At 43.2% G+C, this 13,477-nt stretch overlaps 1 protein-coding gene across 1 annotated transcript in view; it reads left to right on the top strand.

The window, feature by feature from the left end:
• The first annotated feature begins 4,451 nt into the window (after positions 1-4,451).
• LOC138620871 (TSC22 domain family protein 1-like) overlaps positions 4,452-13,477 on the top strand; it is a 32,022-nt gene continuing 22,996 nt past the window's right edge. Inside the window, exon 1 of the mRNA XM_069698466.1 lies at positions 4,452-7,996. Coding sequence (XP_069554567.1) covers positions 5,322-7,996 — 2,675 coding nt within the window. The 5' untranslated portion in view covers positions 4,452-5,321. The remainder of the gene's footprint in view (positions 7,997-13,477) is intronic.

Here is a 13,477-nt window from a genome sequence, read left to right as displayed (position 1 = left end):
TAATCAGAATCAAAACAAATTAAAACATAAATAAAATACAAAGTTACCACCACATGAAAAAAGAGACATGTCTGCTTGTTTAACAATTATATTTTTGCCACTAATTTTGGCAACTGTGACCATGATAACGAGTCTAAAAAAAAAGATTTGCATTTTAAATGACATCAATTCTCACAAATTTTTACATCACCTGTCATCAAAGGCTAAATACTATAAAGGCACTGGAATACTTTCACTTGGAAATATTAACATTTTTACAAACTGTCTGACAAACACTTCTCATTGCCTCCTGCCAACATGGTCCTGTGAGTTAAATTAGATATACAAAGCATTGTTTTGAGTGCACTTGAATGTGAGTCTGTGCCATCTCAGACTCTCCTTCATTATTAAATACAGTATTTCCACAGGCAGCTCTCACGTTTCCCTTTCACTCGTCACTCAGGCATGCAGATCTAAGGTTACTGCTTTGTTTAATTCATTGTGTTGACTGTATGCTGTCAATGCAATAAGGAATAAACAACCATTTTTGTAATATGTCTTTTTAACACAGTAACAACCTGTAATCCAGATTTTTGTCACACCTTATTGCCTTAAAGGTAACCTACTTGCTCCTATTGAAGATTGATTCACGTTTATAAAACATACATTCACTGCCTATCCTCATACTCTGGTCCTGTATAAAAGAAGCTATCTGCTATTGTATTTCACAGTGTTAACTAATACGACTGAAGTACCCAGTTGCTTTGTTAGTGCCGGAATATCAATGACAAGACGGTAAGAGATCAAACTCCAGAATCTTGCTTTTAAAAATGTCTGAAGATGTTTTATGTGAGTGTGCTGAACGAACATGTCTTTGGGCCTTTACCTTCATCCAACCTGAAGACCAAAAAAAAAAAAAAAAAAAAAATATATATATATATATATATATATATTTTTGTTTTTTTTGTTTTTGTTTTTGTTGAAGTGATGGTGTAAACTCGTAGTGAGGTATGCAGGCGGCACAGTGAAATGCAGCAGTGTGGGAAAGAAGGCTCGTGAATGAGTGTGGCGGTCCTGGATATTTAAACATCACCATTCAGAGCAGGGAGGTTCAGTGGACACAAGCCCCAGACAGAGACACAGACACTCTGCCCCGCATCGCTGGGCATGCTCCAATGTTCTCCACGGCCAAGAGCTGCTGTTATTTCAAGAGTGTTAGGTTGGTTTCACCACCATCGTCACAGCTCCGCTTTGAAGGATCTATGCATCGGTGCTCAAAACTTTTATTTCAGCGATCAATGGCAGAATATATTTACAGTGGAGTAATAATTACTTGCTGCTTGAGTAGACTGAATGAGGTTGTAGTTATAGACAGTTTTGAGAGATATTGTAGTTTCATACAGTTGGGTATCTCAGTGGGGCACGCAAATTTCAAATGTCATCATATGTTTTCTATGTTAAGTCTTGTAACTATTAATATGGCTGTTACATAAATGTGTGGCGTAAACGCATATGGAGTGGTTTGTAACTATGTAAAACAACATTGTGCAATACTGTACTTATAAATTATATCAATTAATGTACAACATACCTCACAGCAGTACTGGAGTAACCGTATGTATTTGCAGTCCCACTTTGCTTTTGATTGGCATCTCTCAGAAATCACTTGTTAATCAAAGATGAAACCTTTCATCCTACTATTGGTCTGATTTGAACATGACAATATAGCTCTCTATTATTTTGTTTTGGCCCTGCATGTTCATATGCTGACAGTGAATACTTACAGCTGGAATCATTTCATGTCCTTTCATGTGCCAAATTAAATCAGATTTAAATATATAAAACACATTTAAAAACTACAAGTTGACCAAAGTGTTGCACATAATGAAATAGAACTAAAACAATCCGATAGGCTTAAACACAAGAGGAAATTAGAGCAGTAAATAAAATGATTGGAGTGTGTGAACATACGTTAAGAATAAACCTGACCACAAACTGATAATCAAAATAACTTCAGAATGAATTTAAGTGTCATTAATCTAAAAGAAATTTGTCTTTTGAAAAAAAAGAGAGGCAATTGTAATGTTTTAAAACTTTGGTGATTCATAGCAAGAGATAAAAAAAATCTATACTTCTGTTTAATTTTGTGTAATCAATGAATGTGGTGCATATAAACAGTGTTATCCAAAGGCAACTGAACATGCCTGAATTTCTTGAAGATTTTTCACACTCATCCAAAATTCTTCAGTTCAGAACTATGATTCTTTACAGAGTTATAAAAGCAGGAAACCTTTTTTAGACAACTTTTGTGGGAACTTTCTTTTGAAAATTGCCTGTTGCAACCACAATGGACAGTAATAACATGGTTTCTTGGTTGCTACTTATGCTTATGCTAAGACATTACAATACAGCAATTAATCTTGCTCTGAGACATGCAGACAGAAGGAGTCAGGTACTGACCCGCCAAAAAGTAATAACCAACCTTTGTTCTTCCTGACCTACCACTCCCCCAACTACCCAGTCAGGCACATCCAACAGCTGGATGTCTTTCAATCAGCTGTAGGGAACATAAAATAGTTTCTTCTTTACGTGAAAATAATGTGAAGTGTTACTTTCTCTCAGAACAGAACAGAGTGTTTACAAAATGAATGCAGAGTTCAGAGTTAAAATTGTTCATTATTGTTGGAGCGGCAGCACAATAGTGCTGTGTTTTTTTGTTGTGGAGTGCCAGGGTGATTTAAAGCTGCTGACAGCACCAGACGCTTACACTGCAATAGCCTCCTGCTGTCTCTTGTCCTCTATCATTTGTATCGATGGATATAGCCTGTCTGCTCTCCCGATAGTCCATCTCTGCTTCTCTTCTCGCTCCTCGGTCCCCCTTCACTAACCATGGCTCTGTCCTTCCTCTCTATTAATACCTCTAATCATGCTCTCTCTCTTTCTTTCCCTCCCTGTTTTTTTTTTAATCCGTCTTCTTTTCTTTTGCAAAATTTGGCAAACGCAAATCTTATATTTTCATGTTAAGATATTTTAACAAAGACCATCAGGTGCACCTGCATTAAAGCATCTGCATATTTAGTCAGATATTGAGTGATTAAGCCGAAAATGTGTTCAGATAAAGTGATTTTACTATGACGCTTGGGTTGAACAAGTAAAAATTCAAACTATAATCATTTATGTTTGCTGATTGAATTTAGTTTCCATATGTCTTTTAAGTCTTTTGGCTGCAGAGCTTCAGAGAAGGCATTAATTCAAAGGGGTTTGCATTAGAACTGGATCTAAATATCCAGTGATGAACAGAAAAGACCAGAACCCAGAAAATAGAGATGCTTGACTACTTTAACGCCAGAGTTCATTGACCTGCAGAGACAACATTAACCACCAACAAATGTGCATTTCTCTCAGCCTCTCTCTCTCTAAAACACAGGAGAGAGAGAGAGAGAGGGAAAGAGAGAGAGAGAGAGAGAGAGAGAGAGAGAGAGAGAGAGAGAGAGAGAGAGAGAGACAAACAGTACCTGTGTGTAGAATAATCCTTCAGTGTAGCTAACACCTGTGTCTGCAGAGGGATCTAGCAGCTCTCTGTCCACCTTTGTTTCAGAAAACACTGTTGTGATGATGTTTTGCTCAATCCACAACAAATGTTTACACCGCCTATGATTTGTGTCCTATTTTTCATTGGGTAATTGTTTCATTACTTTACATTATCCGCAGGGATAAACATGTATCCCAGGATTATCATATACTGAACTTCTACTGCATATTGTGAATTCAATTAGCAGGTATATATATATATATATATATAAATATTAACTAATATATATAATATATATATAATATATATATATATAATATATATTAGTTAATATTTTATATATATACAAACCCAATTGAGCATCAGAATCAAGGCACATCACATCTTCAGATCTCTTAACCTATTTAAAAGAGTAGTAGCAAACATAGTAGAAACATCACGATGTAAACAATTAAATGAGTCGAACTGTTTAGTCAAGTACACAATAATAGACATAAAAGTAATCATTTTTGGAGAATTATCCCTTTTAGTTGATGCATTATTATTTTCTATAGAGTCTTTAAAATAGTAATTTTAGACCCTTTATTGCATCATTGGCTCGTTTATATGAACGTTAGAATGCACCACTTTTTTTTTAAATTCTTTTTTTTTTAAGTATGTAAAAAAAGCTGATTTCAATCAAATACAATAAAGTTTTCCTCACGTCAATAGAAAAAAAAAAGAAAGAAAAAAAAAAGACATAAAAAATCGTGATGACGTCCCTCCCCCCACTCCCCCCCTCCTCCCCCTCCCCTCTCGCTTCGGCTCTTTCCGGCGCCTTTCGTCGATGTTGACGTCGGGCTCAGTCACCGCCTCTCCCAGACTGCTTTATGTCTGGCAGCAGAGACCATGCGCGGTCGCCATATTTACGGAGCGCCCCTCCCCTCCGGTCCCGTCACAAGCCCAGAGCCACAGCAGCGGTGCGGGAGGCTCCACACTGAACGACGCCACCGCTGGGGGAGGACCAGTGATACAGCAAAACCGAAAGACCCCAAAACGAGGACTCCTCGGCGGAATGGATTTAATCTCCGCGCGCCGCTATTAAGCGCTTTTTTTGTTTTTGTTTTTGTTTTTGTTTTGCACCGGATTGAAAAAGGTTGCTTTGTTTTCGGTTTTTTTGTTTGTTTTTCTTTCCTGTGAGAAAACTCAGCAGTTTTAAAAACGTCTCTCTCTCTCTCTCTCTCTCTCTCTCTCTCTCTCGTGTGTGTCTGCGCTTAGCTAGCCGGTGATGGAGACTGGCAGCTAGCTAGCTGACGTTTACTCCTCTAGCTTTGAACACCGCGCTAACTTCCTCAGCATCTTATTGTGGCTTTTTTGTGGGTTTTTTTTTTTTTTTTTTTTTTTTTTTGGCGTGAACTTCGTGTGTGTTCGTCGCGACGCGGCATCCGATGACGGAGCACACGGCGTGTTAGCATCCGTTTAATAAAAGGCGCAGACGGATAACGGTGGCGCTTCACCGGCATCAGCTGACGTTAGCTCGCTAGCAAGCGGCTACTAGCCTCCTTTTTTTTTTTTTTTTTTTTTTTTGCCTCGCTAACTGTTTACAGGAAAACATCAAACACCCCCCCCCCGTGCACGAAGAGGCTGTAAATATCGGCAACAGCCCTGCCCGGTATTTTGAGACACGGCGTTTGGTTCACGTATTTTTTTTGTGTGTGTGTTTTTGATCGTGTTGGGGCGTTTTTGAGTTTTTGTCAAAACGGCGCCGTTAACGACCTGCGACCTTATCAGCATACTGTCAGAGACCGAGTACCGCCCGGAGCCCCTCGACATGCATCATCCGGACCCTGCGGGAGACTCCGGCGGTGTCAGGAAGATGGCGCATCCGGCTGTCTTTCACCGGAGGGGGAGCAGCGGGGGGAGCGCCTCCGCGCTGTCAACGCCGGCAAACCCGGTGGTCAATAACAGCCACGTCTCCGCCGATGATTACCAAGCCTCCCTGTTGATTCAGTGCCAGCCTCCTGCTGGCTCGTCCTCCCCGGGTCCCCATCACCCTCCGCCCCACAGCCTGAATCTGCATCCCCAGCCCCAGCCCGCGCAGCCCACCGGAGCTCAGATGAAAAAGAAGAGCGGCTTCCAGATCACGAGTGTGACTCCGGCGCAGATATCCGTCAGCACCAATAACAGTATCGCGGAGGACACGGAGAGCTACGACGACTTGGACGAGTCCCACACGGAGGATCTGTCCTCTTCTGAAATTCTGGACGTGTCCCTCTCCCGAGCTAATGACGTAGGCGGAGCGGAGAGAAGCTCTTCAGAGGAGACCCTGAATAATTTCCACGAGGCGGAGACCCCTGGAGCCGTCTCCCCCAACCAGCCCTCGCACCCCCACGCCCTGAGCCAGGCGCAGCAGCACGGCGGGGCCATGGTGAACGGGACTGTGCACCATCACCATCCTAACCATGCCCCGGTCTACCTCCTGTCCTCCGGGCCTGGGAGCACCTCGTCTGCCCTCACTTCTGGAACTTCACCCTGTGTCGCCCAGAAAATGCCTTCTAACGTGGGGGGCCCTCAAGAGAATGTTCCCCAGGCCGGCCCTCCGAGTGGGGTCGCTCAGCCTGTGGGCGTTGTGGCCCCAGGATCTGTCCCTGGAATGCACAGTTCTGCTACGGGCACTACCGTTAGCGTAGTTAATCCCCAGACCAGCGGTGTTAGTAATGTGAATAAATTGAGCTCTGCCAACGTGCCTGTGAGAGGGGGGATCAGCACGAGTGCTAGCAGCAGCAGCAGCAGCGGCGGTGGTGGCTTTCCTCTGAATGTGATTAGCAGCAGTGTGGGGAGTGGAGGTGGTGCTGTTCCAACCCATATGACCACCGCTAACGTCAACATGATCCAACAACACCAAAACATCAATTCCAACATCCCTATGACTACGGCAACTTCTGCTGCTGCAGTCAGTGGCTCTGGAGGCATGGGACTTCCCGCCGGGATCCAGGGAAGAGTTGGATCAGCTGTGCTGCAGCCTGCGAGCGCTCCCGTTACAGCCGTGGCCTCAGCTCCTATATCATCTGCTCCAGCCCCTGCTGTGGCGACCACCAGTTCTCGCTTCAGGGTGGTGAAGCTGGACTCTAGCTCTGAGCCCTTCAGGAAGGGCAGATGGACATGCACCGAGTTTTATGACAAGGAGACGCCAGCCCCTGCTCCCTCTTCCTCTGTGTCTGATACTGGGTCTCTCAGCATACGTCAGTTTGTCTCCGAGAGCTTTGCTGGGGCCTCAGAGAGGGAAAGCACAAGTGGTAGTTCTGTGAGTAGTACTATGAGTACATTGAGCCATTATGTCGAGAGCGTGTGCAGTGGAGAGGCTGGCGGACCGTCGGTACCCCAGCATGCCCAGGATTATGCTTCCCCTCCTCAGGGCTTTCAAGGAATCCTCCCCAGTGGTTTAAGCATGGGAATCTGTCAAACCCAACCTCACATGCATGCCCAGGATATCAACCATCCACACGTGAAGACTACTGTGGCCCCCTCAGCTCCTGCAAACATGAATCAGCCTGCACCCATGTCAGGCCACCAGACCACCATCGGACCCCCTACGCCCGCTGTGCCACAGCAGCAGCTCACTTATGCCCAGGCAGTTGCTAACCAATCCACAGGCTCCTCCCAGGGCCTCGTGGGTGTTCAGCAGCAGAATTTAGGCTATGGTGCCCTCCCACAGCAATCAGCTGCTACCCCTCAAGGATCCACAGTGCCCATGAGGCCACCTGAGTACACCCAACCACAGCAAGGCATCCCTCTGACTGCTGCTTCTCAACCTCTTCCCAACCAAGCTGGATCAGCACCTTCTGGGCCAGCGAATGGCCAGATGATGGCAGGCCTTCAGCAGTCACAGGCGCTCCTTCACTCACAGCCCCTCTCTCTTCAGGCCACCACCTCCAGTATGCCCTCCCATGTTGGTGTTGCAGGTCTTGGCCAGCAGCCACAGAGCCACCCAAGCCATCTGGACTGCCAGCAGCAAAAGCCCCAGTCACTCACAACACAAATCCAAAACCCAGGCCTGAGCAGCCAGATGCCCACGAAGGTCCTCCAGAGCCAAGCATCTGCATCAAGTGTGCCTCCTCCCAACCCTCAGAGTGATCATCAGGCTCAAGCCCAAACCCACAACACTGGGAACAGTGGCCGGATGCCCCCCCAGGGTGTTCCCCACAGCCAGCCATCTTCTGTCAGCTTGACCCAGGACCACAGCACCGCCCAGGCCCTGGCTCATGCTGCCCAGGCCAGTGCCCTTTATGCTAGTCTGCCCACCTTCACCACCACTCAGCTGCAGGATGCCCAGCGGCTGCTCCTCCAGCATCAGTCGGCTCTGTTGGGGCTGCCCAAGCTGTCCGGGGGGGAGGCTGTATTTGGATCCAACGCTGGCCAGAGTCAGGAAACTGAGGGCATCGCCGCCACCGCCAGTGCCTTAACTGCACCAGCTGGTCTCAAGACTGTCGATGGAGAGGAGGATGGGTAAGAAACTTTATTTCATCATTTTTCTTTCTGTTCTGTTTATATTTATTTGATTTATTCTGTTGAGTTTCAACACAAGTGCAGGCAACAACAACTTTAGCACAAGTCTGGAATCAAAGTAGATTGTGGAGGAACTTCCTTTTTAAATGGGTGTTTTGTAACCTAACAGCTTTGGGAGTCTGTTTGAAGCTGAATGGTCTCATTGCAGCAGCAGCAGCAGCAACAGCTGTGAGTGAAGAAAAGTGTTATTGTTATCACAGATAACTAGGCGACAGTGGCCAAGCTGCTCCGTTCTGCCTCTCCTCTGTCAGCGGGACACAGCGCGACGCTCGGCTGGATGTGACGTCGCTCGTCTTTATCAAGTGGCTGCAGTGATTCGACATTTTACCTCGTCTGCCCGCTTACTTGAATCCCGGCTGTCTGCCTCACGGGGCACAATTTCTGCTGGGTGTACAGTTTAGTGTTCACACTCCCTCAGCACATTTGTTGTTGAAAAGCAGGAATCACGGCGACAGTTGCTTGATTATTTAATTAGTGATCAAATAAGGCAGGCAGTTGCACGTGTAGCTGCATATTGACCAAATTGTCTTGTTCGATAGATGAAACTTCAACATTGCTCTTTCTATCTCTGAATGACCTTGTGAGGAAGATTCATTGGTGACATGAAAAGTAAAGTGCACAACTCCTTTTTTCTTCCTAAAAGCTTATTGATTTTACTAACTGCTCCTTCGTACTCTTTCTGATATAAGGAAACTGGAAATCCTCTGGAATGCCCTCCCGATAAGTTTTAAGAACTAATTTTGAGGTTAGACAGGAATTTTAATCACCTTGCAGTTGCAGGAAATTGCCCACATTTCAGTCACTCCTAAGCCTTTTTTTTTTCCCCCTGACTTCTGAAAATTTAAGTATTACCTTAACCTTTACGCTATGAGCTTTGAGGATGTTTAGCATACCTGAGTTACACTCAACCAGCAGAGAGGAGAAACTAATCAGAGCTGATTACTGGGAATGTAGAAGGTAACGTGAATGTAATGATGGTGGGTTTGTTTCAGTCTGTCTTCTACGGGTCAGTTTGATGGCTACTGAAGGATGGCCACTGTTATCACATGATGTTTAACTCTGAGGAATGTGAAATCTATGTGGGATCAGTTGGATTATTGTCTTTGATGATCAGCAGCATTCGGGCCAAACTAAAGCCCTTGTTACGAGCAAGAAGATTGTCTCTGTTAATTATTCTCACGGCTCAAGCTCCTGTCCTTTTACCTGCTGTCAGAGTAGTAGTGGTGGTTGACAGGGCCTGCTGTAGGTCGTGTTTTCTCACAGATTTTTCTGGCAGTCTTAACAAGTGACGCCTCATTGACAAAATGTAGAGCAAACTCAGAGATCAGCTGATGCAAACGCACAATCATTCATGCACACTTGTGAAGACTCAGTGAAGGCATGTGCCAATCAAGCTCATTCACCCTCATTCAAAGACGAGACTAAAATTTTAGCAGCTACAGACTAGGCCTGCACAATATGAAGAAAGTCTGGGATGTGCAATTGTGATGTTCAATATCGCCATGATGGTATAACTTGCAGTGAATAAACAAATATTGAAGTGTGCATATTGTCAACACCGTTGTTATGTCGTTCTGCTTTATTCAGTAGGCTGCTAACATATAATAGGCCACAAACATTAAATAGCTGTGGCCCACTAAAAAAAAATAATACAGGAGACACAAATTATTTTAAACATATATTTATTGTACAAATTATAAATAAATACCCAACCAATTAAACAGAACATAAATAGCATGGCCCAAGTATTCAGCGAGCTGTGTGTGTGGTAGGAATATATTTACAAGTGTGCTCTGGATGTCTGGATATCTGTGTGCCATATCGGTTCCTGTGTCCTGTTGACATATTTTCAGGTTTTAATGTGTGCGAGGACGCTGCCCTCATCAATCATCTCTTAAGGCACATGTGTATATATATGTATATATATACATCAGGGTCTCTTCAGAGTGTCAGTTCATGTGTGCCTCTCTGTGCGAGAGGGTTTCAGTTGTACATTTGCTATCTATCTCTGCTGACAAGTCATTAATGGGATGTGTTCGAGACGGGTGGGCTGTCTGGATGTGTGTGGGTCGCTGCTGCTGCTGATTGACTGTTGGGGTTTATGGTCATTAATGGTGATTTAGAATAAAGTGTCAAACGTTTAATAGTATGAGCAAAATGTGACTACATGTGGGGGCAGGTAGTCTAACGAGGTAAAACACAGGCTACCACATTCATGTATTTTTACTGCTTGTGACGATGTGGTTGTTGTGCAGATGGAGGTTGCGCGTGTGCTGTATTTTAGTTCTTATTTCACACCGTGAAGATTAGCACAATTAGCTAGCTAGCTTAGGACCTGAGTACTGGACCGAAATACTATAACGTTTTCTTATTTTCATTACCGTTAGTTTTGTTCATTATTATGAAGGGATGCTGACGTGTCATGGTGAGATCTGACTATGAAGACTGTATTTAGGCCTGATTTTGAGCTTCTCATTGTGTTTTTTCAAACAGGAAAATGGCAACATCTGTTTTTATTCAGCTTCCTCTCCATGTAATAATAATTGTATTATAAAGTGGCACTTTAATTGACAGTTATTCTGGCTTTTAATGAAGAGAGGAAGGTTTAGATTATTGCACTTAAATACTGCACATGTACAGTACACACGTTAAGTACAAAGACTAAGAATCTCACCACTAGGTATTGGCTGTTGGCTTTGCTGCAAATGTATGTTTGTTTTGAATTTTTTTCAGATAAATAAAATGTGCACTGTTTTTGGCAGGCAGCGAGATATATATATATATTTTTTTTTTTCTACTTGTCTCAGACATCAACAGCATTCAATACGAAAAAGTGCGCACAGTATTAAAAGTATTTAGGGTTGTTCTTATAGAAAACAGCTCTATGATTACAAAAATACATGGGGCCTTGTTGGTGGTGTCTTCCTTCAGTATTTGTAAATCTATACTTGCAGGTATTTGACTGGCCAACACAGTGCAGGAGATGATTTAGTGCACTGTGGAAAAAGTTGAAATAGATATGACCTTTTCAGCCAAAGAAGCATTACATCTTTTTGCCAGTCACTGCTGTGCCAACACAGTGGTATTGAAATGAATGAGAAGGCTGCATTTTATTTAATTTTTTCAAATGCAGAGCTATTGTTATCCTGAACACGGCCTAGGTGTGCATCTGTGTTTCAGTGTGTGAAAGCTCAGGGGAATGTGGGCTGGCTGGCAGCGTGATGGCTATCTCTGTTGCTGGCCGTTTTGAATGTAATCTTGCCCCTGGCAGTGCAGGGGGCTGGTGTGTGCTGGGCCTGATGCTCATTGTGTGGAGATCAACGAGATCCCCCAAATTCACAACGCACAACGGAAGTGACCCAAGCTGACCCAACCCTACTCATATTCAGGTCTAGTGAAGCTGATTCAGACCAATGAGGACATAGCAGACTGGACCAGATGGAACCAGACTGGCTGCAGTCACTCACTGTTCCAGTTCTGACAAATCCTCCCATTGTGTTCACCCTCTATTTCCTTCACCATTATCTGCCCTGTTGGTGGTTTTGCATGAGTATTGACTTGGGGAAAGTTGTAACCAAAGTCTATGACAGACCTGTGGTCCAGATGTTCCAGTCTGTATTATTTCACTATTCCAAACATTGGCCACATCTGGGTTTGATTGTCTTCTCAAACCAAACTTTAATGGCCGTATCCTCAGATGTAAACATTCAGAGTGTCCTGAGCTGAACTCCAAACCATCTTATCTTGGTCTCTTTCGTTACAGAGATATCATGATCTATTACAGATGTTTTTGTGCATATATGGCACACTGCAGCATTGTCTGTTGTGTTTTTATTTTTTATGAAACGCTGACCCATTTTAGGATTTATTTGTGCAATCTGACAAAACTCTGCATCTGTATTGTCCACATGGTCCCTTTGCAACACTTGACCCCAACTCTTTTACCCACTGTCTTTACATATTGGGTTGTTTCAGCCTGGGCGACTTATATCTCGCTGATGTATCTTCAGCTGTTGTCTTAACTTCACTTGTGGCTATTTATACATTAAAACTTTGCTTATTGATAGTTGACTTCTGCCTTACACATACTGTATACCGCAGAATGAGAAAATACATTTAGGGGAACCAAGCTGTTTCTGTATACTAACTTACTGCTTTATGATGACTGCACCGTAAAATGATGTAAACAAATGAAGTCAGTATTCAAGTAAAAATGTTTCACATTAAATGGTTCCAGCTACATAAATGTGAGAATTTACAACTTTTCCTTATCTCAACATTATAGTAAGATGATCATTTATTTTGGGACAAAACAAGACATTTGGGAGTTTTAATGGGTGCTTTTCACAGCTATGTGAGTCTGTAAATTATTTATATAATAATGCTGACACTGGTACATCCAAAACAAAAATTCATCCAGTAAAGGTCGGCCAGTCCAGATTATTGAAAAAAAAAGTTTGTTATTAAATAATATTTACAAGCCTTGGAAGTATTGAGATTTTTAAACCACATTGTCCAGATTATTTTGCCAAGTGAATGTGGAAATAAGCCATTGACTCAATATGCACACAGGTGCTAAATTGGGACATATCTACTTTTTTTTTAAGCAGCAACAAGAACACACTCTATCACGAATTATCTCCTCCATAACAAATTCTAACAAATGCACAAATATTGTTGTAATGCGCAGCTATGCCTTTTTAAAAAAATTTTTTTTATTTTTTTATTTTTTTTATAGTGCTCTGGTTTGCCCATCACTAAAGTGTTTCACTAAAAGTAAACAGCAATTGTTGTTTGTTATGCTGCTGACACCTCCCCCACTCCTACCACATAGACCAAGCCAGAGAGCACCAGAACACAGCAGAGCCCCAACATGCAGTGTATGGGCGGAGAGAGAGGGAGGACTAACTACACACTACTGAATATTTGCTGTCTTTTTTAACCAAGCGGTGAAAGCATGAATGGCACAAGGAAATTGTGTTTTTGCGTGTGATGGTGGTATAACAGAGGTTAATACGAACCACTAAGTCGCAGATGTCTATAAATCACTCCATGTCTTTGTCTGCTGCTTATTTGTATGCCTTGTGCAGATGCGTCATTGATTTTGTTTTCTCTCCTCCCTTCTTGCTGATGGTTTATTTTTCCATCAATAAACGGGATTGTTTCACTCAAGAGTGTGTAGGGAAAACTAATGGCCTGTAATGGAGGATAATGGATTGTGTTTTTAGTGTTCCTTTCATCTGAGAAAACTGCCCTCCCACCCCGAACACAGACTCACATGCTCACACACTCTCACTCTCTCACTCTCTCACACACACACACACACACACACACACACACACACATACACATACACACACACACGATAGACTAACCTTGATGAAAAACAGCTCCTGCTGTTATTATTGGGCTTCTTTTTGT

Source organism: Brachyistius frenatus, unplaced genomic scaffold, assembly GCF_029030835.1.
Source record: "Brachyistius frenatus isolate BFR_SWC_R1_liver_20210118 unplaced genomic scaffold, ASM2903083v1 Contig_27, whole genome shotgun sequence".
NCBI classification, from domain to species: domain Eukaryota; kingdom Metazoa; phylum Chordata; class Actinopteri; family Embiotocidae; genus Brachyistius; species Brachyistius frenatus.
Note: the sequence above shows the minus strand (reverse complement) of the source record. Positions and strands in the feature narration are given on the sequence as shown.